Consider the following 27,384-nt stretch of genomic DNA (forward strand, 5'->3'; position numbering starts at 1 on the left):
GAATGTGGTGGTTTTTGAAGCTGTGTCTCCCGCCTCATTCCACTCTTTCTGGATCTCTGCTAGATTTTTTAATCTTCTCTGTTTGATAATCCGCTGAAGCCCACGGTCATCTCTTTTGCTGGTGCATCTTCTCCTGCCACATTTGGTCCTTCCATTGTTATACTTGGACGCAGCACTCTGTGAACAGCCAGCCTTCTGAGCTATGAACGTTTGTGGCTTACCCATCCTATGGAGGGTATCAATGATGGTCTTCTGGCCATTTGTCAAGTCTGCAGTCTTCCTTCCCCCTATTGAACCAAAAAATAATTTAATGACTCCTGGGGAAACCTGTGCAGGTGCTTTGAGTTTAGTAGGTGATTAGTGTGTGACACTCAGTTTAAAACCTTTATGGCCTGCAAAATTTGGCCTGATTTCTTCAGAGTATTCTAATTTTTTGAATTCCTGATTTTGTAGGTTTTATGAGCTGGAAGCCCAAATTATGTAAAAATAAACAAATAAATACTTGAAATTGTTTAAATTGTGGGTCCTGAATCGGTAATCTATGAAAGTTAAACTTTTTGATTGGAATTATGGAAATAAATCAACTTTTCCATGATATTCCATTTTTTTGGAAAGGGTTTGTATATTTTAAACACACACACATCGTACTGTATGATTTCTGACCTGTGATCTCATACATTGTGTAAATTCATGCTTAAATTATTTTTTTTTCCACATTAAAAATGTATCTAAACTGTAATTTTATTTTGAATTTAGCACCTGTGGATGTATACGTTTTTTGTTTTGCTTTTCTTTTACTTTTTTTTGGCTTGTATACTTCTTTCCCAGGATGAGGTACATTTTTTTTTGTTTTTGTTTTTTTGTTTTTTTTAACTCTGGTTTTATTCCCATTTCTCTTAACTGTTATTGTGGAGGCGGCACTGTGGATGACTGGTTAGAGCGTCTGCCTCACAGTTCAATTGCAATGCAATTCATTAAGTGGGTTCACTGTAGTCAGAATTTAGGACCATATTTTGTTTTTGTCCATGTGGCTGCTGTTGTTGTATAATGGGTATTCAATACAAAAGCCAATTTTGTGAGCAAAGAGTAAAATGTCAATCATTAAACTTAAAAATGAAAACAAATGCTACACTAAAATCTCACGATAATCTTAAAACAAGAGTTAAATATGTAATTATGCAAATGTATGGTTCCTGATTATCTTATTTCTGTTGTCTTCTAATATCTGCTGTATCATTTTGTTGTTGGTAATAAAGTTTTAGTGACGACTGACGTCAAAGGGCCGTGGACGACTGGTTAGCACATCTACCTCACAATTCTGAGGACGGGTTCAAATCCCAGCCCCGCCTGTGTGGAGTTTGCATGTTCTCCCCGTGTGTGGGTGTTTTTTTTCCGGGCACTCCGGTTTCCTTCCACATCCCAAAAGTGAGTGCACAAGAAGATGGCTGCCGGGGTGCAGCCACACAGTTTGGCAGGTCCTGTGCGTTTGCTTCAAAACTCAACCAAAGATCAAATAGGACCATGGATTATGCTATCAACGGTATTCCTTTGCTGTTTGGATAACCCTCTATCTTCTGCTAAGTTCAACATGTCCAAAGAAAAGGGACACTCTAACCTTGTATCCAGCCAGATGGAGTCAGCACATGCTATTCACAAGGGTACTGGACTATGGCCATGCTAGGGCCACCCCCAGGTGAGCAGGAACAGGCTGTCACAGGCAAACCACTCCTGGGTGTTTTTAATCTCTTGCTGATACGTCTTTTGGCTGGTGATGTTGAACTAAACCCTGGGCCAGTGCTAGCTGGGCCTCCACCTCTGCTACCTGGGCCAACATCACTGCCAACTGGGCTTTTACCTCGAGCAGCCAGGCTAACACCAATGCTAGATCAGCTAACATCATTGCTAGCTAGGCCTCCACCTCTACCGGCTGGGCCTCTACCACTGCCACCTGGGCCAACACCACTGCTAGTTGGGCCTCCACCACTGCCGGCTGGGCCTCCACCTCTGCCGGCTGGGCCTCCACCTCTGCCGGCTGGGCCTCCACCTCTGCCGGCTGGGCCTCCACCACTGCCGGCTGGGCCTCCACCACTGCCGGCTGATGCGGAAGCTGGCAGCGTAAAGCTATATGCAAACATTGCCAATAAAAGAAATGAGGCTGCCAAACCCCGCAATACTAAAGCACCGGAAACGCAGGGTGTTCCAAACCGTTAATAACTCTAAATTAATATGGGACTCAACACGTAAACCAAAAGGCATTCTTAGTGCACACTTAAATATACGAAGCATTTTAACGAAAAGTGATCAGGTCAATCACCTTCTCACTGACTCAAATATTGACTTCCTCTGCCAATCTGAGACATGGCTCCATGAATCTTCGCCCTCAGCAATACTATCTGTACCTGGTTATAAAATGTTGAGAAACGACAGACAGGGTTCTAAGGGAGGAGGTGTTATCATTTATGCCAAGGACACTTTTAATTGTAATGAAATACATGTTACAGATGAGAATGGATTAGAATTTCTTGGACTAACTGTTTCTTTGTCACAGCAAATGTCTTTTATTCTTGTAGTTATTTATAGGCCTCCCTCATCAAATGCAGCTTTTTATGAAAAGCTGGAAATTTTACTGAAACAACTCAATCTTGCAAAAGAGGTGATAATAATGGGTGACCTAAATGTTAATTGGGAAGTTAACAAAGTTAGGAAAAAATTTAAAAGGTTTATGGATGATATGGATATGACTCAGGTAATTAATGGCACTACGAGAATTACAAACTCCACCCGAACTCAGATTGATCTAGCTTTTACTAATAGGCCAGAAAGGATCTTGAAACCATACAATATGTTCACAGGATTGTCTGATCACAATCTTATAATGGTCACAAGAAAATTAAATAAAAAGCGCTTCAAACCCTTGGCCACCACTGAATCCAATAGGATACCAAAACATGAACAACAAAATTTCCAAGATTCTATCCAAGAAGTAAACTGGGATGTATTACTTGCTGGTAAAAATTTAGATGAGGATTGTTCTAAATTTGCCAACAAAATACAATAAATTATTATACAATTTACTCGGATAATTAAACTAAAAGCAAGAAAGAATGGCCTTCCTTGGTTAAACACATTTATTCTGAAACTGATGAAAGAACGCGATCATTCCTTGAAGTTGTCGGTCAAATCAGGATACAATAGACACCACTTTATTTCACTGAGAAATAGGGTAGTGAAAGAAATAAGAAAATCTAAAGCTGACTTTTTCATTACTGCTTTGAATAGTGCGAAGGGAAATTCCAAAATAACCTGGAATTATATACAAAAACTATTGGGTGATACACAAAATAACAAGACAAAACTAATGCAAATTAACTTAAATGGAAACATCCTGACGGAACCTCAAGTGATGGCTGATGCTTTTAACAACTACTTCATTGAATCTGTGTCAGAAATCTCTTCTAAGTTTGCAGTAAAACAAAGGAAGGAATACCCTGCATTGTCTCCAACGCAGTTCTTTACTATTACAAATACTACTGAGACCAAAGTTAGCGATTTAATTCATTCACTCAAACCATCTAAGGCAAAGGATGTTTTTGGAATGGGCACGAACATGCTCAAAGATCAAGGTTCAACTCTTGCTACTCCTATTGCTCAATCATTAATCTTTCAATTTCATCTGGTCACTTTCCAAAGGCCTGGAAATCTGCTATTGTTACCCCTGTCTTTAAATCCGGTGACTCAAATTGTCTGAATAACTACCGACCTATAAGCATTCTTCCGGCCATTTCCAAAGTTGCAGAAAAATGGGTGTCAGAGCAGATTGTCCATTATTTAAACAGCAGCTCCCCCTCTCTCCATGCCATGCAGTTTGGTTTCAGATCCAAGCATTCCACTGAAATGGCAACATGCCTCTTCATTGAGAAAATAAAATAAAATATTCTCTCGACAAGGGTGGAGTTGTAGGGGCGGTGTTTTTGGACCTCAGGAAAGCTTTCGATACAGTAAATCACTCTGTTCTTCTTACCAAGCTCTCAAAATTTAACTTCTCTCGCAAAGCTGTGAGCTGGACTGAATCATATCTGCATGACCGAACACAATCTGTGTCAGTTAACAACTGCAGATCAGAGTTTCCTAGGCTAACCTCTGGAGTCCCTCAGGGATCAATATTAGGCACCCTTTTATTTCGTCTTTATATCAACGATTTGCCCACTGTTTGTTCTGAAGCAGAGTGCGTAATGTATGCAGACGACACGGTTTTCTTTGTTCATGGTCGCTCCAAAGATACTGTTGCTGCTAAACTCACTAATACAATGTCCTGTGTCACAACTTGGTTGCAGGGGTGCTGTCTACAGCTAAACGTTTCTCAAACTGTAGGCATGTATTTCACTAAAACAAATAGAGCATCACCTGACCCCGACATACTTGTTAATGGAGAAAAAAATGCAAATTGTCAGCCAATACAAATATCTTGGGTTAATAATAGATTCACAGCTTTCCTTTAAAGCCCATATTGACAAATTGTGTAAAAATATCAAATTAAACCTTGCAAATTTCGAAATGAATTCGAAATGAAATGTCAACTGAAGCCGCAAAAATTTACTTGCATTCAATGATTCTTAGTCACTAACTATTGCATAACCAGTTGGTCCCAGGCTGGTCAGAATGCAAAAAAAAAAAACATTGGATGTTTTGTACAAACAAGTAATTAAAGTGATGGATAAAAAAAACCAAGGCACTATCATCACTGTGCAATTTAAAAAAAATACAGTCTTTTAAACTGGGACAGTCTTCACATATTTGCAGATTCAAATTTGATTTATAAAGTACTGCATGATTTGGCTCCAGCTCCTCTGGCTGAGTTCATCAGCCAAAGAAACAGCTCTGAGCGTGTCACTTGAGGCTCTGTCAGAGGTGATTGTCTCATTCCTCTGCGCAGGAGCACTTTCAGTCAGTCAGCCTGGTCAGTGGGGAGCGCTGGTGAGTGGAACTCAGTACCTGAGGAGGTTAAACTGCTTACAACATACAAGGCCTTCACAAAAAAACTGAAAATGTGGTTAGTTAACACCTATAGCTTCCAACACTAAAAGACAAGTATGTTATGATGTTTTTTTTGGTTTTGTTTTTTGTTATGATCAAATGATTTGTGTGTTTTTTTCTCTCTTAATAGTATAGTGAGTCTTTATGTATCCTGTATTATATTGTCTTGTAGCTGTATTTTACTGCTTTTTTACATCATGGCCAGGGGACTACAGATGAAAACTAGCCTTCTGGCTAATTCTGGTTTTTTTAACCATGTGTATTTCATGTGTTTTATGAAATTGCATTGTTCCCTTTCAAATAAACTGATTTTAAAAAAAAAACATGCGTGGTAGGTTGATTGAAGACTCTAAATTGCCCGTAGGTGTGAATGTGAGTGCGAATGGTTGTTTGTTTCTATGTGACCTGCGATTGGCTGGCGACTGGTTCAGGGTGTACCCCACCTCCTGCCCGAAGATAGCTGGGATAGGCTCCAGCACCCCGCGACCCCAGTGACGAGAAGCGGTAAAGTAAATGGATGGATGGATGACGTCAAAGGGTACACGGAAAATGTCAGGTGTAATACCGGAAATTCAGACGCGTTATTAGGATTCCCACAAAGTTTCTAGGCATGACACGCCCCACTGCAACATGATTGGCTTCTGCGTCGCAGGAAAGGCAGGCTACGCAGCTGTAACGAGATGACCATCCCAAACATGCATCACATTTGTATGAAATAAAAACAAAGAAGTTTGTTATGGTTAGGTTTGGGCCTAGCGTTTGGTCTTATTGTGGTTCAGGATGGGTTCAGGTTAGGATTGGGGTGGGTTAGGGTTAATCGGAATCATTGAAGCCGCCACATCTTTTCCTGTTTGGAAGCAGTAGGGCGTGTTCTACAGGGATACAAGAGCCAATCATAGTGCAGCAGTGCGTGTAAAAACAAAGAAGTTTGTTATGGTTAGGTTTGGCTAGCGTTTGGGTTTATTGTGGTTCAGGTTAGGATTGGGGTGGGTTAGGGTTAATGGGAATCATTGAAGCCGCCACATCTTTTCCCGTTTGGAAGCAGTAGGGCGTGTTCTACAGGGATACAAGAGCCAATCATAGTGCAGCAGTGCGTGTCCTGAAGCCAGTAATATTGGAGCAGGGCGTGTTCTGCCTAGAAAGTACGTGGGAGTTCCATTAACCAAACAGAAACAGTCTAGGATGCTTTGAGTGTTTTGTTGTTTGTTCCAACCAGTCAGGTTACCATTAGTCGTCAATGTACTGCTTCGATTTGAGACAACAAGACTAACTTTAACACTATTCAACTGTACGTTTTATTACAAATAACCCAAAAAAATTTTCCGTTCAATCCGGCCCAACGCTTTGCTAACATTAGCCTACCATTTGCAGCTGATTTGCTAGCGAGATTTAGTTTGTGTTAGCGTTCTGCCAGCTAGTTTCATATTTACTTATTTTCTCTTGAAAGATACCCTAACCTGGAAATAATGGCTGTTGTCAACGAAGGCGCCCTAAAGAAAATGCTGAAGGTAAACCTGCAAATAACATGTAAAGGCGCTTGCTGAGTATATCGTAACTTGTTAGCTAACATTACCGAAACGTAACAAAACAGTACAGTGGTTTTATCATTTCCTAGTATTGTAAATTTCATGTTTAACAAAAGTATACATTTTCCTATGTGTTAAGATTATTTAACATGACCATTTAACACATTAAAAGAATGTTCTTAGTTCCTGTTAGGCATGTTCTCCCTAAGTCACAAGTGTACGGAACTAGTGTGCAGTTGGTGAAAGGCTCCTATATGTCTACGCTACATTTCCAGCGTCTTTTACATGCAAAACATGCCTATCTTTTGTTAAGCAAAGATTAAACGCTGTAGGGAGTACAGATTATACCAAAATTAGTAACGTGTCAACCCTTTCTTCCATGGGCGAGGCGTTTCTATTGTTATTAAAATACGAGAATACATTCTATGTCATCACTGCTCTCCTGTGTTGTCATATTCCAGCAATACAAATACAGGGACCTGACTGTTCGTGAAATCACAAATGTCATCTCTCAGTACAAAGACTTGAAGCCCGTAATGGATGGCTATGGTAATCCAATTTTCTTATCAATTCTTAATTTCAGTGGAACCCCTTGGGTTGAACACAATCTGTTCCGTGACACTCTCCGAAGTCCTATGTTGTCTGAATTTCGGAACAATGTTTCCAGATGGGCGGCACAGTGGACGACTGGTTAGAGCATCTGCCTCACAGTTCTGAGGACTGGGGTTCAATCCTCGGTCCCGCCTGTGTGGAGTTTGCATGGTCTCCCCTATTCCTGCGTGGGTTTTCTCCGGGCCCTCCTTTCTGAATTAATTTTGGAATTGTCATACAAATGTAAAAGGAAATTGACCCCTGTGAAAGTCCAAAGTATAAATTGTACGACCTGAGTGATGTTCACTTTTAGTGGTTCAGCTTCATTCTTGGGTGACTGGTCTGATGAGTTTATCTTTCCTCATTGGCTCTACTTGCATTTCAGTGTTCAATGATGGCTCTACAAGGGACCTGATGAGTTTAACAGGAACAGTCCCTGTAAGCTACAGAGGTAAATATTATTTTTGGTTTTGAACATCAGTGTTGAAAATACAACCCTAATTCCAATGAAGTTGGGACATTGTGTTAAACATATATAAAAACAGAATACAATGATTTGCAAATGATGTTCAACCTATATTTAATTGACTACACTACAATGAAAATATATTTAATGTTGAAACTGATAAACTTTGTTTTTAGCAAATAATCATTGACTTAGAAATTTATGGCTGCAATATCCAATAAACGTTTGGGAACTGAAGACACTAATTGTTGAAGCTTTGTTGGTGGAATTCTTTCCCATTCTTGCTTGATGTACACCTTCAGCTGTTCAACAGTCCGGGCTCTCCGTTGTCGTATTTTACGCTTCATAATGCGCCGCACATTGTCAATGGGAGACAGGTCTGGACTGCAGACAGACCAGTCTAGTACCCACACTCTTTTACTACGAAGCCACGCTGTTGTAACACGTGCAGAATGTGGTTTGGCATTGTCTTGCTGAAATAAGCAGGGGCGTCCATGAAAAGACGTTCCTCGGATGGCAGCATATGTTTCTCCAAAACCTGTATGTACCTTTCAGCATTAATGGTGCCTTCACAGATGTGTAAGTTACCCATGCCATTGGCACTAACACAGCCCCATACCATCACAGATGCTGGTTTTTGATCTTTGTGTCCATAACAGTCCAGATGGTTCTTTTCCTCTTTGGCCCGGAGCGCACGACGTCCACAATTTGAAATGTGGACTCTTCGGACCACAGAACACTTTTCCACTTTTTATCAGTCCATCTTAGATGACCTCTGGGTGTTGTTGATAAATTGCAGCCCAAAAATTCTAAGTTAATGATTATTTGCTAAAAACAATAGTTTAGCAGTTTGAACATTAAATATCTTGTCTTTGTAGCATATTCAATTAAATGTAGGTTGAACATGATTTGCAAATCATTGTATTTTGTTTTTATTTGTTTAACACGGTCGCAACTTCATTGGAATTGGGGTTGTATGATTAATTATTCTGTTAAGTAATTTGAAGAGTATCACATGCTCCCAGTCACTTAAACTAGCAACATGTCAAGATATCCTAAAACTGACACTGTGTCAATATGCTGAGTCTGGTTGGAATGGCCACTTCAACCTGTGTCCAACGCACCAAGAATTTTGAATATCAGTGATGGGTTCCGGAGAAATTTAGTGTTGTTGTTTTGGGGAAAAAAATGGCCTTTTTGGGGAATGTTTTTGTGTGATATTGCCGATTGGAAAATCTGGTGAAAAAACACCTTCAAATTGCAGTTAAACAGTATAGCTTCATTATTTCTCAACATATCTGCTCGAACCTCGTTTCGTCTACTAATCGGGGAACCCTTTCTCCCATTGGCTGACTCGTTTCAGTTGAAAATATCGACCAATAAGCTCGTAGGAGCCAAAATTCTGAGGGATTCTCCAAGTCGACGCATCAAAATTACCGTGAGGTCTTAAACGACGTCAACTTTCCTTAAAACCTGATTTAAATAGCACAAATGGAACTTTATTTGTGGGAAGAGCAGTGTGGACCGTAGAACAGCTCATGTTTGTTAGTAATCAATTATTTTTTCGCCCCCTGCATTGTTATGGAGGACTTCAGATGTGTCTGAAGTGCTCATTCCATGTCTTTTTTTAGAAAATTCCACGAAGATGGCTACCACTTGTCACGTTGCTACTTAAACATGTGTAAACTTCATACTGGTGCACTGCATGTTATAAATGAGAAAAGTGGCTTTATGATTATCATTTGAGGGAGATGGTAGATATGCCTGCACTTGGTAATGTGTGTGTTTCCTCCTAGGCAACGTCTACAACATCCCAGTGTGTCTTTGGTTGCTGGACACGTACCCATTTAACCCACCAATTTGTTTTGTTAAACCTACCAACACCATGATGATCAAAACTGGTAAACATATCGATGCCAATGGAAAAATCTACCTACCCTATCTACATGAGTGGAAGCATGTAAGTCTGTTAACAATAGAGGCCACACTAAACTTTTGTTGTGCTGTGTGTACATTCAAAAAAATGAACTTAAATGATTTTAGCAAAAAGCTCCAATATAACAAAGAGTGAACAATTTAAGGCGGTCTAAATACTTTCCTTACCCACTATATTGAACAACTTATGAATGTTTTCAATAGCCGTAAATGCCTACAATTGAAATAAAACAAACTCTTTGGCGCTCACTTGACATATGTACCTGATTTCTACGAAATGTAATGCATCCAACACTGTCTACAATGACCTATGGGGTCCCTCAGGGGTCAGTTCTTGGACCCCTCCTGTTCAGCCTGTATATGCTACCCTTGTGTGAAATTCTTCAGAACTTTAATTTTGACTATCATAGCTACGCAGGTGACCGTTATATCTAGCAGTGCCTCCAGATGACTACAGTTCAATTGAGGTGTTGAGTCCGTGTCTAAAACGGATAAATATCTGGATGAGTCAAAATTTTCTTCAATTAAACCACAACAAAACTGAGAATTGTTTTTGGCAATAACGGAAAGAGGATTGCTGTTGGTAAATACCTGGAGTTACTCTCTTTAAAAATCAAAGACCAAGTACGAACCCTTGTTCCGATAGATTCCAACCTGACTTTCAACAGTCAAATCAATTATTAAAACTGCCTTCTACCAGCTGAAGAATCTATCCAGAGCGATGGCTTGCATGTGTCAAACAGACCAGGAGAAGCTCATCCATGCGTTTATCTCCAGTAGACTTGACTATTGTAATGGTCTTCTGACTGGACTCCCTAAAAAGAGCATTAAACAGCTGCAGCTCATTTAGAATGCTGCTGCTCGGATTCTGACCAGAACAAAGAGGTCAAAGCATATTACTCCAATTCTAAAGTCTTTACACTGGCTTCCAGTCAGCTTTAGAATATATTTTAAAGTCTGCTACTGGTTTATAAATCACTAAAGGGAGCACAGAGTCCAAAGCAAACATGGTGAAGCAGCATTTAGCTATTATGCTGCACACAAATGGAATAAGTCAGCCCCAAGTGTCCCATGTTTTTCAGTCCAGGTTATAAGCTCTTCTTTTTTCCCCCCATGCTTTTTAGAGCATTTCCACTTTTAAATATTTCTTGCACTGTACGCTGTTTTTAATTGTATATCGTTTTTTCTCTGTTTTAAATCTTTATAAGCTGTTTTTTTCTTTGTTTTTAAATGCTTTTAATCATGTAAAGCACATTGAGTTACCTTGTGTATGAAATGTGCAATATAAATTTGCTTTGCTTAGCGTTACAACTATTATTCCAAATGCCTTTTTTAATGAGAAAAGTAAAACATTTTCAACACCTTTTCTATACGCTCCAAGGTTTGTAATTTTATTTAATTTGAAAATGATACATTTGTAATAAAACTGTAGACAAAATACATGATGAATTGCATTACACATTGCCTAATGATAATCCATCTTATTTTGTAGTCCAGTTTAGCACAACACCAGACAAACAGTATTGTTCCGAATAACACGTTTCCACAAATCTGTATTAATACGGAAACTATTTCTATAACTTTGACCTGCCAGTGGTAGTCTTACGCCATTAAGCAAAATTACACAAAGTAGGCAGTACAGTCTTTGGGTGTAGTTTGATGCACACGAAGAACTGAGATAGAGTAATTGGTTGTGTAGATACACATTAACTGGATACGTGTAATAGAAACATCTTTTTAATGATGGTTTAGATGAGCAGTGTTGCCTTCACACAGGACAATATAGACATTTGTCATTTGAAATAGTCCAACTAAGGAAGTAAACTTGTGTGTTTTAATTTGAGTTATAAATGTCATGCAGCCAGGAGCTCCTCAGGAGCCTCCAAAAAATATTTTTGATTGTCTAAAATCAAGACATTTAATCACTGTTTAAATCTTAAATTTGTGGTCTTAATAAGCCTTACATTGGATTCATTCTACCTGCAGAGACCCTGTTTATTTACTTGATGTTACTATTGGGTTGGTTGTTGTTGTTATTAAATTCTGCAAAATGTGAGATTGTTTTTCTGAAAGGACCGTTCACCTTTTTCTTTGTTTTCCAGCCTCAGTCAGAACTCTATGGTCTCATTCAGGTGATGATTGTGGTTTTCGGAGAGGAGCCGCCAGTGTTTTCTCGCCCTACCACACAAGCCCCTTACCAAGCTTTCCAAGCTGCTGGACCTCCTAATGGTAAGTGGTGGTTACTGTTTTGTTTTTTGTTTTTTTTTGTCTCGGAATCACCCAGTTTAACACCAGGTGGAGCTCATTCCCCATAGCAGACCACCATGGAGAAGTAGATGATGTGATTGTGTGTACTCTTCCTCTTGCGTCAGCTTCTTACGTACCTGCCATGCCTGCAGTTTCACCTTATGGGCCAAGTCCTAATGCAGGGTAAGATGTTTCACAATCATGTGACTATGCTAGTTTTGTTTGACAAATGTGCTCTGCCACCAAAGCAATTTTATTACTTCACACCTTCAGTCTTGTATGTTGCATCCAAAAGTACAAAATGTCTGAATATAGTTATTAAATTTTAGTTGTATTTCCTTTGCAGAGGCTATCCAGGTTACCAGTATCCAGGCGGCAACTCTTACCCAGCTACTTCTGGTCCAACACACTACCCCACTCAGAGTCCCGTGTCCACAGTGGGTATGTGTTACGTCTAACATCTCCCATCTTGACACACGATTATAATTGTCAAATACAACAAACTGACCTCAGCCTCAATATTTTGCTGTGACAATGGTGTTGCAATGCTTGAAAGTACCGAGGGTACTCTGTTAGTGAGTCTACTAAAATGCATGTTTTAAGGTTACAGACGCCGTCCATTGACGTAATGACTATTTGCTAAATGCCAGAATAATAAGAGTACTCACTTTTTTACCCAGGGCCATGTAGGTTTGGATTTTTTCCTCCCTTAATAATAATAAAACCCTTCATTTAAAAACTGCATTTTGTGTTTACTTGTGTTGTCTTTGACTAATATCTAAATTTGTTTGATGATGGGAAATTAAGTGTGACAAACATGCACAAAAATAAGAAATCAGGAATGGGGCAAACACTTCACTGAAGAAAGTAATGAAAAATTGTCAAAGAATCCTCCTCATTATTCTGGCATTTAGCAAATGCAAGTAAATGTGGTAATCCTAATCCGCAACAAACAGTAAAAGTATAGTCTGATTTAGGCATTGGACGGTATTAAATTCAGAATACGATAACCTTGAGCAAAAATATCACTATTTAAATTACAGCTCTAAAATCTATTTGAAAAATGTGGAAAATAAAATCTTGATTTTATATGTATTTTATATTTACACCAAATATAGAATATTTGGGACATGAATAAACATGTTACATGTCAAGTTTAAATAAATAAATAAGCACATTAAGTAAATGAGCACGGGCGACACGGTGGATGACTTGTTAGCACATCTGCCTCACAGTTCTTCAAACACGTCCTCGCCTGTGTGGAGTTTGTATGTTCTCCCCTTGCCTTGTGTGGGTTTTCTCCGGGTACTCTGATTTCCTCCCATATTCCAAAAGCATGCATTTCATAGCATTTCATACACAAGGTAACTCAGTGTGCTTTACATGATTAAAAGCATTATAAAAAAAAAAAAGAAGAAAAAAAACAGCGTATAAACATTTAAAACTAAGGGGAAGAAATGAGTATAATTAAAACAGCGTACAGTGCAAGAAATTTCATTTAAAAGTGGAAATGCTCTAAAAAGCATGAGAATAAAGAAGAGTGTTTAACCTGGACTTAAAACCATTCACACTTGGGGCTGACGTCACTTCTGTTGGCAACTTATTCCATTTGTGTGCAGCATAATAGCTAAATGCTGCTTCACCATATTTGCTTTGGATTCTGTGCGCCGCTATTTTACCTGAGTCTGTTGATCTCAGAGCCCTACTGGGTTTATATTCCATTAGCATTTCTTTCATGTATTCAGGACCTAAACCATTTAGTGATTTATAGACCAGAAGCAGAACTTTAATATCTATTCTAAAACTGACTGGGAACCATTGTAAAGACTTTAGAATTGCAGTAATATGCTCTGACTTCTTTGTTCTGGTCAGAACCTGAGCTGCAGTATTCTGAATGAGCTGCAGCTGTTTAATGTTCTTTTGGGGGAATTCAGTCAGACGACCATTACAATAGTCAAGTCTACTTGAGATAAAAGCATGGATGAGCTTCTCCTGGTCTGCTTGGCACATGCAAGCCTTCACTCTGGATATGTTCTTCAAATGGTAGAGGTCAGTTTTAGTAATTGATTTGATATGACTGTTGAAAGTCACGTCGGAATCTATCAGTACACCAAGGTTTTGGACTTGGTCTTTGGTTTTTAAAGAGAGTGACTCCAGATATTTACTAAGAGCAATCCTCTTTTCTTGATTGCCAAAAACAATTCCCAATTTTGTTGAGGTTTAATTAAAGAAAATTTTGGCTTATCCAGATATCTGTTTTAGACGGTGACACAACACCTCAATTGAACTGTAGTCATCTGGAGACACTGCTAGATATAACTGTGTGTCATCTGCATAGCTATGATGGGTCAAATTCTTCATAACTTTAATTTCGACTAAGGGTAGCTTATACAGGCTGAAGAGGAGGGGTCCAAGAACTGACCCTTGAGGGACCCCATAGGTCATTGCGTTTTGATGAGATTGAACACTTCCAATGGTTACAAAATAACTAATTTCCTCCAGGTAGGACCAGAACCATTTAAGGACTGTTCCATTTAGCCCTCCCCACGTTTCCAAACTGTTCAGCCCCACTGAGATCCAACAAGACCAGAATTGACACCTTTCAGTATTCAACCTTATATCATTTAGCACTTTAATAAGAGCAGATTCTGTACTGTGATGAGTTCGGAAACCTGATTTGTAATTTGTCAAAAAGTCCATTTAAATTCAAGATATTGCTGAGTTGTTTAAAAATATTTTTCTCAACAATCTTGGCGATGAAAGGGAGACTTGAGATTGGTTATAGCTTGCTAACATGGAAGCGTCCAGCTTTATATTTTTTATCATTTTGATGATTTGTGCTGAAAAATTTTGCTGTCTAGCCCTGACTAACTCTTGGTTGAAATTACAAAGGCTTTGCCGGTAGAGGTCATTGTCAATTTGGAGTTTAGTTTTTCTCCACTTACAATCTGCTTTCCTACATTTTGATTGAGAGGTCTTTACCATCATTGTGCTCCTCCCCGGTGTTCTCAGAGGCCTCAAGATTGTCTTTGTTTTAATAGGAGCGACAGCATTCCTGACATTTGAGATTTTCCAAGTAAAATTATCCAAAAGATCATCAACTGTCTCAGCATTCAGTTTCTGGCACAGCTATGGTCTCCCTAAACTTAGTGGCGGTACTTTCATTTATGTACCTTTTCTTAATAGACATAGAGGTTGTCTGAACTTTTGGGAGAATCTGTAATTCAAAGAATAAACAAAAATGGTCAGAAAAAGCCATGCTTGCAATGTCAACTGATAGAATTTCATCATCCTTAGAGATGCCCAGGTCTAAGATGTGATGTCGAGTGTGGGTTGGACTCTTATGTTGAGAGAGGTAAAATGTGTCCAGTATAGTAGAGTTCTTTAGATTTTTTCATTTTTTTTTCCCATTGTCAACATGAATGTTAGTCTCCCATTATGAAAAAATAGTTGTAGTCAGTACATATAACTGACAGCAGTTCTGAAAAATCCTCCATAAATTTTCTATTGTATCTTGGAGGTCTATAAATTGGGGAGTGTGGTAAGGAAGTGAAGACACGGGTCTAAGCAGTTTGGAATGGGTGGAGGAAGGTGTCAGGTGTGTTATGTGACAGAAGAGTTTCTGCTAAGATGAAGGGCAAAGTTTATAAAACAGTGGTGAGGCCAGCCATGATGTACGGATTAGAGACAGTGGCACTGAAGAGACAACAGGAAGCAGAGCTGGAGGTGGCGGGAATGAAGATGTTGAGGTTCGCTCTTGGAGTGACCAGGTTGGATAAAATTAGAAATGAGCTCATCAGAGGGACAGCCAAGGTTCGATGTTTTGGAGACACAGTTAGAGAGAGCAGACTTAAATGGTTTGGACACATCCAGAGGAGAATTAGTGAGTATATTGGTAGAAGGATGATGAGGATGGAGCTGCCAGGAAAGAGAGCTAGAGGAAGACCACAGAGAAGGTTGATGGATGTCGTGAGGGAAGACATGATGGCAGTTGGTGTTCGAGAGGAGGATGCAGGAGATAGGCTTACATGGAAAAGGATGATGAGGCGTACATGGAAAAGCAGGCCAGCCAGATTCCTCGGTTATCTGCTGGTGTTGTGTCCTTCGTTTTAGATTTTGTCCCGTGTCTTTGGCCTTTGCTCCCATTAAATTCCAGGAAGAACTGCTGGATGATCCATTACAGTTTCTACAGTCCACATCCGTCCTCTTTGTTGAGCTAGGTGGCTGTCTGTTAGCATGTTTCTGCTCACCATTTTGAGACATTGGTAGAATCTTTTCATTCCCTGACTGTCCATTTACATCCACATATGATTCAAGATGGTGGATTTTCGTTTCCAGGACCACCATCTTCCTGAGCAGTTTGTGATAGTCTCAAGTGGAAAAGGGAGGCATCTCGTTGCTAATAGCAGGATTGTGCTAATTAGCAGGCCAGGCTCACGCAATCGTAAGGGGGTATGGTAGGTTAATTGAAGACTCTAAATTGTCCGTATGTGTGAATGTGAGTGTGAAAGGTTGTCTATTTGTGACCTGCGATTGGCTGGTGACCAGTTTAGGGTGTAAGTCAGCTGAGATAGGCGCCAGCACACCTGCAATGCTAATGAGGATAAACGGTTCGTAAAATGGATGGAAAATTGCTGAAATATTAACACTTATTAAATCCCGGTATGTCCCATCAGTCGTGAGTTATTTTTAGACCAGACCTGCGGGTTATTCGTGTGGTCCTTGGGGGCTACTTGGTGCTTGCAGGCACCATGTTGGAGATCCCTGCTCTTACATAGTGCTCCAAAAAATATCTATAAAATACAAAAACAAATGTATTTACAATAAAAATTGTAACTATTTTAGGCTTTTAACTTTTTTCTACTAAACAAATTTTAAGTGAAAAAAGAATCACTACAAAACAGAAGAATATATAAATTAAATGATGTACAACCAAAATAATAAAACAAATCAGCATCCTGATAACTTGCCTCTTGTTAAAAAACACCAAGTGCCTCAAGCTTTGAGGAGCTGATCCGGTTTCTTCACCCCTGTTTTGGAGAACATTCTCTGAGAAAGTTTCTGCGATGCACAGTCATTGCTTGAGCAGCAAGTTAGTCATGGTTCCATTAGATGCACTGGCACCTTCGTTATTTTTTCTTCTGAAATTTTGTTGTCAATAAAATTTAAATGTATCCTACGGTCCAGATTTTCCTGATGCTGTCACTCATTTCTTTATCAGTGCGTTCGTCTCACGTCTTGTAACCATTATGTTTATGTTCTCAACGAGTATCACTCAGGTGGAAATATTTCAAGTTAACGCCCTGTTACAAAGCCTCACATTCACACACACACACACACACACATTCATAAACCAATGGGCGACTGATGCCATGCGAGGCGCTGCCAGGCCCACTAGGAGCAAATTAGGGTTCAGCATCTTGCCTCAAGGACATTTCGACATGCAGACAGAAAACAAGTCCAGATTTGTGTGACAGACCACCAAGGACTCCACTAAAAGAGGTTTCATGAAGATCTGATATTGTATTTCAAAATAAAAGTCTCCGAAAACTAATAAACTACATTTTTTATTGCATCTCAAGATTCAAATTAACCTTGCTGGTTGCATTCTTTAACCGAAGCGCATTGACGGCCGTATTATTGGGAAGCATTTATTTTGAAGGTGGCTTTCGCCGTGAGTTCGTGACTTATTACCGTAATGCCTAGTATGAACAAAATTAGGGGCGGCTGGCTTGATTGTTACTTTACGAGTGGAGGCTGGCTTGACCGGCGATATATACCTACTGGGGGTGTGCCTTTTAAGGTCGTCCTTCACGCGCACCCTTCCCCCTTTACGTCCGCATGCTGTCCTCAGTCACGTCCGCCTTCCTCTATATAAGCAGCGTGCCGGCAGGAAATGCTCCCAGTCAGTCAAGCGTAGCGCTCATCACACAACATTTTATAGATTTTGGAACTCTGTGCACACATAAGGCGCGCCGCATTATAAGGCGCCCCCGTCCATTTTGGAGAAAATTTATGAATTTTAAGTGCGCCTTATCGTCGTGAAAATACGGTAACCCAGGGATTTGTGAAGATTTTTTTTATAGGTTGGCAACTCTGGCAATCCAGTCGTATTATCTTTCCAAACCCAAGGATGTGTTTTTTATATAGTTTATGTAAACTTTTAATTGTAAATATCTGCTTTAATTCTGACTTAGTTTTAGTGTATTCGGAGGTCCCCTAGGAACATAAACTGAGGACCTTTTGTATGGTCTCTTCAGAATGAACACAATGTAATCCAGCTGCATGACTCTGCCATCAACCATTTACATTACTCAAGCTTTTTGACACAGCTATAGATTTTTGAATTTGTGTCCATGTAACTATGCAGTTAAGTCCCCACAAATTACAGGGGATAGGGACCGATTTCTGCTGTGAATAGCGAAAAGACGAGTAATTGTTTAGAATTGCATGTGTTCATTTTTTTAAACCTTAATGTACCACAAACTATCAAAAAACACTTATTTCAAACTCAACTTACATGATTCTTAAAAATAAACAGATGCAAATGATTTAAAAAAAAATAAAGACAATGGAAGTTGTATGTATAAACCCCAATTCCAATTAAGTTGGGACATTGTGTAAGATGTAAATAAAAACAGAATATGATTTGCAAATCGTTTTCAACCTATATTACATTCACGACATATTTAATGTTTCTTACTGATGAATGCATTTTTGTTTTTTTTTTTTTTTTGTTTTGTTTTTTCCGCAACTATTCTCTCCTTTTGAATTAGATGCCTGCAACACAAAGGTGACAAAATCCTGGGAAAGTTCAGTAATGCTAAAAAAAAGCACACCTTTGGCACGTTCCACAGTTGAATTGGAAATAGGTGAGTGTCATGATTGGGTATAAAAAGAGCATCCCAGATGAGGCTCAGTTGTTCACTGCAAGGATGGGGCAAGGGTCGCTACTTTAACTGCGTGAGCAAATAGTCCAACAGTCTAAGAACATTTCTAAATGTACAATTGCAAAGTGAAAGCACTATAACGCCACCACCCAGAAATGACTGGACCAGAGCTCATCTGGAAGGGACTGACGCAAAGTGAAAATGTTTGCTGTGGTCTGCTGAGTCCACATTACAGTTGTTTTTGGAAACCATGGTTTTCATGTCCTCTGCACGGAGGATAAACAACATTGATATTATCAGCGCAAAGTTCAAAAGCCATCATATGTGATGGTATGGAGGTGTGTTATTGCCCTTGGCATGGGTAACTTGCACATCTGAAGGCACCATTAATGCTGAAAGGTAAATACAGGTTTTGAAGCAACATATGCTGCCATCCAAGCAACGTCTTTTTCAAGGACGTCCCTGCTTATTTATGCAAGAAAATGCAAAACCACATTCTGCACATCTTACAACAAACTGACTTTGTAGTAAAATAATGCAAATACTAGACTGACTAGCTAGCAGTCCAGACCTGTCTCCCATTGAAAATGTGAGGCGCATTATGAAGCGAAAAATACGATAACTGAGACCACGGACTGTTGAGCAACTGAGGTTGTACATCAAGGAATAATGGGAAAGAATTCCACCTGCAAAGCTCTGACAATTAGTGTCTTCAGTTTCCAAATGCTTGTTGACGGTTGGTGGGAGGAAATGTGATGTAACACAGTGGTAAACATGCCCCTCTCCCAGCTTATTTAGAACATGTTGCAGGCATCAAATTCAAAATGAGTGAATATTTGCAAAAAACAATAGTTTATCAGTTTCAACTTTAAATATCCCATTTGTGGTGTATTAAATTGAATATAGGTTGCAAAGGTTGTATGTTTTTGTTTACGTTGTATACAACGTTCCAACTTCATTGGAATTGGGGTTTGTACGTGAGGTGAAGACTTCCCAAAACTTCCACTAACAACCCAGGTTAAACTTGGCTTCTACCCGACATACAAAGATGCTAGTCTCTCAGCCGAGATGTATCACTTTATTACACTTATTTGAAACCAATTAATACTTTTCTGTTAGCTTTTAGCCTTATCTTGGGGTATCTCAGAGCCTTATAGAAAGAGCACACAAAACGCGACTTGGTGAATTTTCCCGTGAATAGCTGAGACAAGGGTTCACAGAAAAAAAATCGCAAATATACATTTGTGAATAGCAACTGAGTGGACGATGTTTCACTGTACAGTAAAAAAAAAAAAACTCAATCATACTCTGATATATTGCAGTACAGCATCTAAATGTTTATAGTGAAGGCAATCAGATGAAATGGAGCTTCTCAAGCTTTCTGTGAGGTTAACTGCAAATTCAGCCATATGACCTTTTTACTGAAACCCTCTCACCCTGAGCTGACTTTGGTGGCATGCTGAACTGACAGCAAAAGGTCATCTGATGTAACTAAAGTTGGGAGCATTAAAGGCCAACAGGATGTACAGTATGGGCCTAGAGACTAAGGAAGAGAGTCCTCTCTAGTTATGTGCTATATTTGGGGCTGTAACAGTAACTCTCCACAAAGACTGACCTATGATCAGCTGTTTGGTAGCAGTAGTGAAACGCCAGTGAACTCTCTGCCATCTTTTGGTGGTTTCCTATATTTAGTAGTGGAGGTGAAAAAATAACTGTCATTTGTTATGCTGATTCAAGACTGAACTGTACATGCTGTAGGGTTGAATCTGAAGACATGTACAGTGCCTTGATAAAGTCCATAATACCCCTTAAACCGTGTCGCATTTTGTGACCTTACAATCATAAACTTGAATGTATTTTGTTGAGCTCTTATGTGATAGACCAAGACAAAGCACGTAATTGTGAAGTGGAATGAAAATTACATGGTTTTCAACATTTGATTGATTCTATTTATTTCAAACAACAAAAAATGAAAATAAAATTTAAAAAATGGAACAAACAAACAAAAAACAAAGGTCGGAGCAGACAAAATTTCACATACTTGAAAGGGGGTAAGAGGAAGTATAAACTTATCAAGTCCTACCCCTTATCCTTATGTTCATATATATATATATATATATATATGCAAATTCAATGCACAATATATTTTATAAATAGATATAGATGGTCGATGCGCATATGTTCATATTACGGCGGGTGTTCTAGATTTGTATACTTTGTGAAGATGACGATGATTTTTTTTTTAACTGTTATGTTGGCTGTTCTGTGCTTCTACACTTATTCCACAGTTTAACTCCATAAATACCGATACAAAAGCTCTTTTTGGATGTGCATGTGTTGCGGAGATTAACATTTAGATGCCCCCTTAAATTATAATCCCCCTCCCTTTCAGTAAACATTGCTTGTATATTTTATGATATCCTATTATTTCTAGCTTTGTAGATTGTTTGGGCAGATTTGAATTCAATCAGATCAATAAATTTTATACTTTTGGACTGTAGGAATAATTTATTAGTGTGCTCATAAAGTTTAAATATGTATTATTCTGATGTCTTGTTTTTTAAGAATGCCCAACGGTTGTAAAGCCTTTTTTTATGTTTCCCTAGATCTCCAAACCGAAATTCAAATATGGTAATATTAATGAGTTGTATAGAATATGAAGTGGTTTATTATTCAGGAAGTAATCGGGTTTGGATGAGACTGAAATGCTTCTAGATTGTTTGGTTTGTATGTAGTTTGAGGTTTCCAGTTAATTCGATCATCAATAATTACCCCTAGAATTTTTTTTCATATACTCAAAATTTACACCCTCTATCTTCATCTGTTCAGATTTTTTACAGTTTCCAAATGTCATGATTTTGGTTTAACGCTAACATATTCCCATCAAACCATTTTTTAAAAATGTAGTAATCTCCACGGTCAATGTGGACAGAAGCGGCTGTGAATTATTCCCGGAAATCAGAATGTTTGTTTCATCTGCAAAAAGGATATATTTCAAAGATTTTGATACATTGCAAATGTATCAGTGTAAAACTAATCAATGTGGTTGGTGGTGGTCAGAGGGGCTGTAGGTGCAGAATGGTAGCCACGCTTCCGTCAGACTGTCCTCGGGCAGCTGTGGCTACACAAGTAGCTTACAACCACCAGGGTGTGACTGAGGAGTGAATGAATAAAGCATGAAATTGTAAAGTGTCTTTGAGTGCCCCGAAATGCTTTGTATTAGTGTAATGCATTATTATTATTATGTTAAATAAAATTGGTCTCAGTTCTGTCCCCTGTAGGACACCACACACGATGTCCCAACATTCCGACTTATATCCATCATCACAAACTGTCTTCTCTCCAAATAGCTCCTTACCCAATTCAAAACTACCCCTGAATCCCATATTGTTATGTTGTGATTTATTGGTCAACATTTTAAGCAAGTATAAATCTGAAAAGTGTGGTGTGCATTTGTATTCATCCCCCTTTATTTTGATAGCCCTAAATAGTATCCAGTGCAGTCAACTGCCTTCAGAAGTCCCCTAAGTCCACCTGTGTGTAATTTACTATCCGTACAGCTGTTTTTTGAAGGCCTCAGTGGTTTGTTAGGGAGCACGAGTGCACAGCAACATTGTGAAGACAAAGGACCTCACCAGACAAGTCACAAATACATTTCTGGAGAAGTTTAAAACCCAGTTAGGTTATTAAAAAAAGTATCCCAATCTTTGAACATCTCAAGGAGCAATGTTCTGTCCATCATCCAAAAATTGAAAAAATATGGCACAACTGCAAACCTACCAAGACATGGCTGTACACACAAATTGACAGAGTGAGCAAGAGAAGCAGCCAAATGGTCACTCCGGAGGAGCTGCAGAAATCCACAGCTCAGATGGGAGAATCTGTCCACAGGACAACTATATGTACATTGCGCACTCTACAAATTTGGCCATTATGGAAGAGTGGCAAGAAGAAAGCCATTGTTGAAAGAAAAGCATAAGAAGTCCCTTTTGCAGTTTTCCACAAGCCATGTAAGGGACACCGCAAATGCGAAAGAAGGTGCTTTGGTCAAATGAAACCAAAGTTTAATTTTTTTGGCCTAAATGCAAAGTGCTGTGTGTTGCAGAAAACTAACCGCTCATCACCCTGAGCACACGATCCCACAGATTTGCTGAGCAGGGACAGTGAAGCTGATCAGAGTTGATAGGAAGATGAATGGAGCTAAATACAGGGCAATCCTGGAAGAAAACCTGTTGGAGGGTTCAAAAAACTTGAGACTGGGAAGGAGATTCATCTTCCAGGAATACAATGACCCTAATCATAAAGTCTGAGCTACAATGGAATGATTAAAGATTATTCATGTGTTGGAATGTCATCCATCGATCCATTTTCTGTATCGACTTTCGGCTGTAATTGCTGTGTGGAGTTTGCCTGTTCTCCCCGTTCATGCGTGGGTTTTCTCTGGTTACTTCGGTTTCCTCCCACATCCCAAATACATGCATGGTAGGTTAATTGAAGACTTTAATCTGCCTGTAGGTGTGAATGCCAGTGCAAATGGTTGTTTTTTTTCCTCTGTGCCCTGCGATTGGCTGGCGACCAGTTCAGGGTGTACCCCGACTCTCGCCCGAAGTCAGCTGGGATCGCCTCCAGCAGGGCCGCAACCCTAGTGAGGATAAGCCAGAAGGAAAATGAATGAATTAATGGTTAAGGCAAATGTTTATATTCGTTTTGCATTCATTTTTGTTGGACAAAGCTACTTGGACTCCACATGTCTCAGTTGCTTCTGATGTGTTCCTGTTCTCTTTTCTTAATGTTCTTTTACGACTGTCATTCATTCTGAAATAAATGTTAAAAATAAAGCCCAATAAAAATGCTAAATATTATCGGAGTTAAAAATTTGAAATGTCTAGTGAGGTGCACTGGTATCACGCACTGTGTTGACTTTTAAGGCAAATGTTTGCTGAAAATGGAACTCCAAATCAAAAAAAGGGAGGTGCAGGAACACGCATGGATTAACAGTGACGGACTCAAAACAAGTGTCACCTTGTCTAGGCTCCAATAGAGATGGCACCATTGGCGAGGACACGATCCGTGCGTCGCTGATCTCAGCTGTTAGTGACAAGCTTCGCTGGAGGATGAAGGAAGAAATGGACAGGGCTCAGGCTGAGTTGGATGCCCTCAAGCGCACAGAAGAAGACCTCAAGAAGGGCCATCAGAAACTTGAGGACATGATCTCAAGATTGGACCAGGAAGTGGTAATGTTTTTTTGTTTTTATTAATATAGTGTTCCCCTCCTTTGTCGCGGCTCATTGTTCACGCTCCCGCTATATTATACAGATTATTTTTGGTTTAATGTATTTGTCTGTTGCGGAGATCCCTGCAACATTGCATATATCTGTTGCCTATAGCGATTATTATGTTTTGTTTTGACGGTATACTTACTGTCATGCCCCTGGATGTCGTGAAGGAGACCCACAGTCGCCGATGCACTTTCAGCTGTTTTTTCAGCGTCTTCTAAAGGGACAGGATGGGAAGCAAACCCCCATCGAGTTGGGGAAAGACATTTTCTCACAGGTATAAAATTTTGGATTTTCGATACCACTTTTTGTCAGATGGTTACCAGTAAGTACTCACCGATAAGGATACCGAGCACACATACCACTAATGCATTTGACGCATAAAATTTCAATTAACACAATGACAGATAATTGTGAACAAAGACATTTCTTTTGTTCTGACTCACATGATGATTCACCGATGTCAAACTGCGGCAGTGAAGCGGCAACTACAGGTGAATAGGACTTACTGGATTTCAGATTTTTTTATTATTTTTTGAGGGGGGGTTTTGCCTCAAATGTCGTGTCTGCTGTCAGCAGCGTTCACGAGTACCCGATGCCTTGAAATAAGGCTATCGGCGCGATACTATTTAGCAAAACATAATGGCTAACGTCAGCTCCACAGTGGACTATCGAGTTCTCTGTTAAAAGAGCAGTTAATCAGAGCAACGGAAAAGTCCATCAATTAGCCAGTCCTTTAATGACCATTTTAATTTGTACTGCATGTCCTCATATAGCATAACATTCTTTTTCTCAAATTATGGCGGTAGAGAAGAAGGCTGAAATCATCATTCAAGCCATTTATCCTCTTTTCATAGTAGCTCTGCCTTGGTCAAATGACAGTGTAAGGATTCGTTTCCTAGTGGTGCCATCGGACAACGCTCAACCTTTAGCCACTGGATGACTGGAAGTATGTGTGATGTGATATGATGAAAAGGTCTCCTATCTCGGGCAGATTTTCACCTTTTGCGGGTGGGTCTGGAATCGATCTGCCGTGATGACCGGGGGTTCACTGTACTGTTATTGTGTCCTATCCTTGCCCATGGTTTTGACTTGACAGCCAAATATTGTTGGGGCAGGGCGATGTGGACAGGAAGATCGAGTTGCTGAAGCGCAATGACGAGGAGCTGAGCGAGGCCCTGGAGAAGATGGAGAACCAGTCGGAGAACAATGACATTGACGATATCATTGTGCCGACGGCTCCCTTGTACAAACAGATCCTGAATCTGTACGCTGAGGAAAATGCCATTGAGGACACCATCTTCTACCTGGGAGAGGCCCTCCGCAGGGGGGTCATAGATCTGGAGGTTTTTCTCAAGGTGGCCATTTCAACACTAAGAAATACTGACTCGCACTCCACAATGTTAGGCATTTTCTTATCGGTGTTGATTAATTTCCTCTTTTGTTGCAGCACGTACGCCTTCTGTCCAGAAAGCAGTTTCAGCTCCGTGCCCTCATGCAGAAAGCCCGTAAGACCGCCGGCCTCAGCGACCTCTACTGAGCGTCACTAACAGAAAGCAGACATATCTTCAAGCCCTCTGGTTCTCTTTCTTCTCCCTGTGTTGTATCCCATCTTTAATGGGCAGTGCGGCTGTTTAGCCGCTCCTAGATTTGCCCTTGTGACCTGCATCAAACCAAATGCTTCAGAGATTTTCCGAACACATGCGCACACGTCACCATTATGTGTGCTGTGGCTATCTATTAGCCAGGCTGCCTTGTTTGTTGAGTAAGCACAAAATGTCGTGAGCTCGTGGTTAAGAGACACCCTACATCATGAAAAGGTTAAGCTCTGCTATAAATACCCAAAGCGGTTAACCTTAAGAAGACCCTTGATTTAGTGCTGCATGCAGCCTGAACCACTTTAAGAAATATTATTATTTTTTAATTATGTCTATATTTTAATCCATGAAACTGTTGTTTTTCATTGTCATGTTTGGACTCTGCCCACTTTCATTGTACATGTCAGCTGCTCAGGTTAGCCCTCCAGTTTGACTGTTTGGCTGCATTAACAAATCATGTACAGTAGCTCTTCTACCCTGTGCAGTCTCTCTTGATGACATTTTTACCAAGGTATTTTCATTTTTGCTGTCTACTTTGTGATTTCTGGTGAGAAGTTCGTTCTTTGTATAAACCTTTCTTGTAAAAGTTTTTGAGTGTTATAGGGTACAAAAGATACTAATCAAATGTTAAGTTATGACAACACCATATAATTTAGCCTTCTACTAAATGCACTTTGAAATGTATCATATATCTGCTGATATTTTTGGTTTCCAATTAAACCCTGGCTCATCTTTTGTATCTGTAGAGTTATGTAAATCTGTTCAAATAATAAAAAAAATTGATTTCATGGCTTAACTCAAATTTTTATTTGGGATAAATGTCAACAATTGTTGTACTAAGCCAATGTTTTGGGGACATGCAAACAAAACCTTACACCAGGAGTGTCAAACTCATTTCTGTCGCAGGGCACATCATATGGTTTTCCTCAGAGGGCCGTAGTGACTGTGAATTAGAGCTTCAACAATTAAATCAGTTATTCGAGAAATAATAGGTTATCACAATAATCAACTATTTTGATAATCGATTAATCGTTGAGGCCTTGTTTAGCTTAAAATTGTCCAAATCATCAAAATGTCAGCCTCTCAAACAGATTGCTGTAGTCCTCCATGAAAGCAGACTTGATTATCTTTTGTGTTTCATCGTAAGTATTTGCAAACATCTGCTTTTACTTTTGAAAACACTGATCAACATCTTTGCCTATTTTCTGACTGATGTTTTGCACCAAACCAGTAACTCGAAACATATTCAATTTATGTTTATGCATTTTTGGCACTGTCAATTTGAAATTATGTCCTGTTTTTTAATGAAGGGATAGAAATAAATTTTTCATCTCATTCATTGATTTATCAAAAAAAACAACAACAGATTAACTGATAAAATAATTGTTAGTTGTGGCAGTAGTGAATATGTATAATAACCCCATATTATTACAAATACACATCAGATTGATGGATAACTAGTTTTGAAAACAGAAGCTAATCAAAACTCTTTGACTATTATTCAATTTATTTTAGAAGTGGGACTGGTAACAAAACAGGCTTCCAATTTTCCAACGTTATTACTGGTAAATGTTAAGAGAATTTATAATTTTGGTATTTTAGCAGGAAGTCGACGCAGATGATTTGCTTTCATGGGCCACATTACATGATGTAGCAGGCCAGATCTGGCCCCGGGCCTTGAGTTTGACACTATATGCCCTCCACCATTTTGCCAGGACAAATATGCCTGCAAAATATTTGTTTTTGAGTATGGAAATGCCTTTGTAATGCCTGGATGAATAATAATGATGAAAAAGCAAAGCAATTTCAAGAATGCAAAGG

The 27,384-nt window shown here is 39.4% G+C and overlaps 1 protein-coding gene across 4 annotated transcripts; it reads left to right on the plus strand.

The window, feature by feature from the left end:
* Positions 1 to 6,175: 6,175 nt before the first annotated feature.
* tsg101a (tumor susceptibility 101a) lies at positions 6,176 to 27,382 on the plus strand. 4 transcript variants are annotated; one of them, XM_061677640.1, is made up of 11 exons: positions 6,176 to 6,322; positions 6,482 to 6,542; positions 7,022 to 7,109; positions 7,537 to 7,602; positions 9,414 to 9,577; positions 11,655 to 11,781; positions 11,925 to 11,982; positions 12,146 to 12,240; positions 23,721 to 23,923; positions 25,084 to 25,323; positions 25,416 to 27,382. In XM_061677640.1, the coding sequence occupies exons 2-11, from the start codon at positions 6,501 to 6,503 to the stop codon at positions 25,503 to 25,505; spliced, it is 1,173 nt and encodes a 390-aa protein (XP_061533624.1). In that variant the 5' UTR covers positions 6,176 to 6,322; positions 6,482 to 6,500; the 3' UTR covers positions 25,506 to 27,382. The 4 variants fall into 4 exon arrangements, with proteins under 4 accessions (XP_061533624.1, XP_061533623.1, XP_061533627.1 ...); XM_061677639.1 differs by having other exon boundaries at positions 6,176 to 6,542; XM_061677643.1 differs by having other exon boundaries at positions 6,176 to 6,542; positions 25,222 to 25,323.
* The last annotated feature ends 2 nt before the right edge of the window (positions 27,383 to 27,384 follow it).

Source organism: Phycodurus eques, chromosome 5, assembly GCF_024500275.1.
Source record: "Phycodurus eques isolate BA_2022a chromosome 5, UOR_Pequ_1.1, whole genome shotgun sequence".
Lineage (NCBI taxonomy): Eukaryota > Metazoa > Chordata > Actinopteri > Syngnathiformes > Syngnathidae > Phycodurus > Phycodurus eques.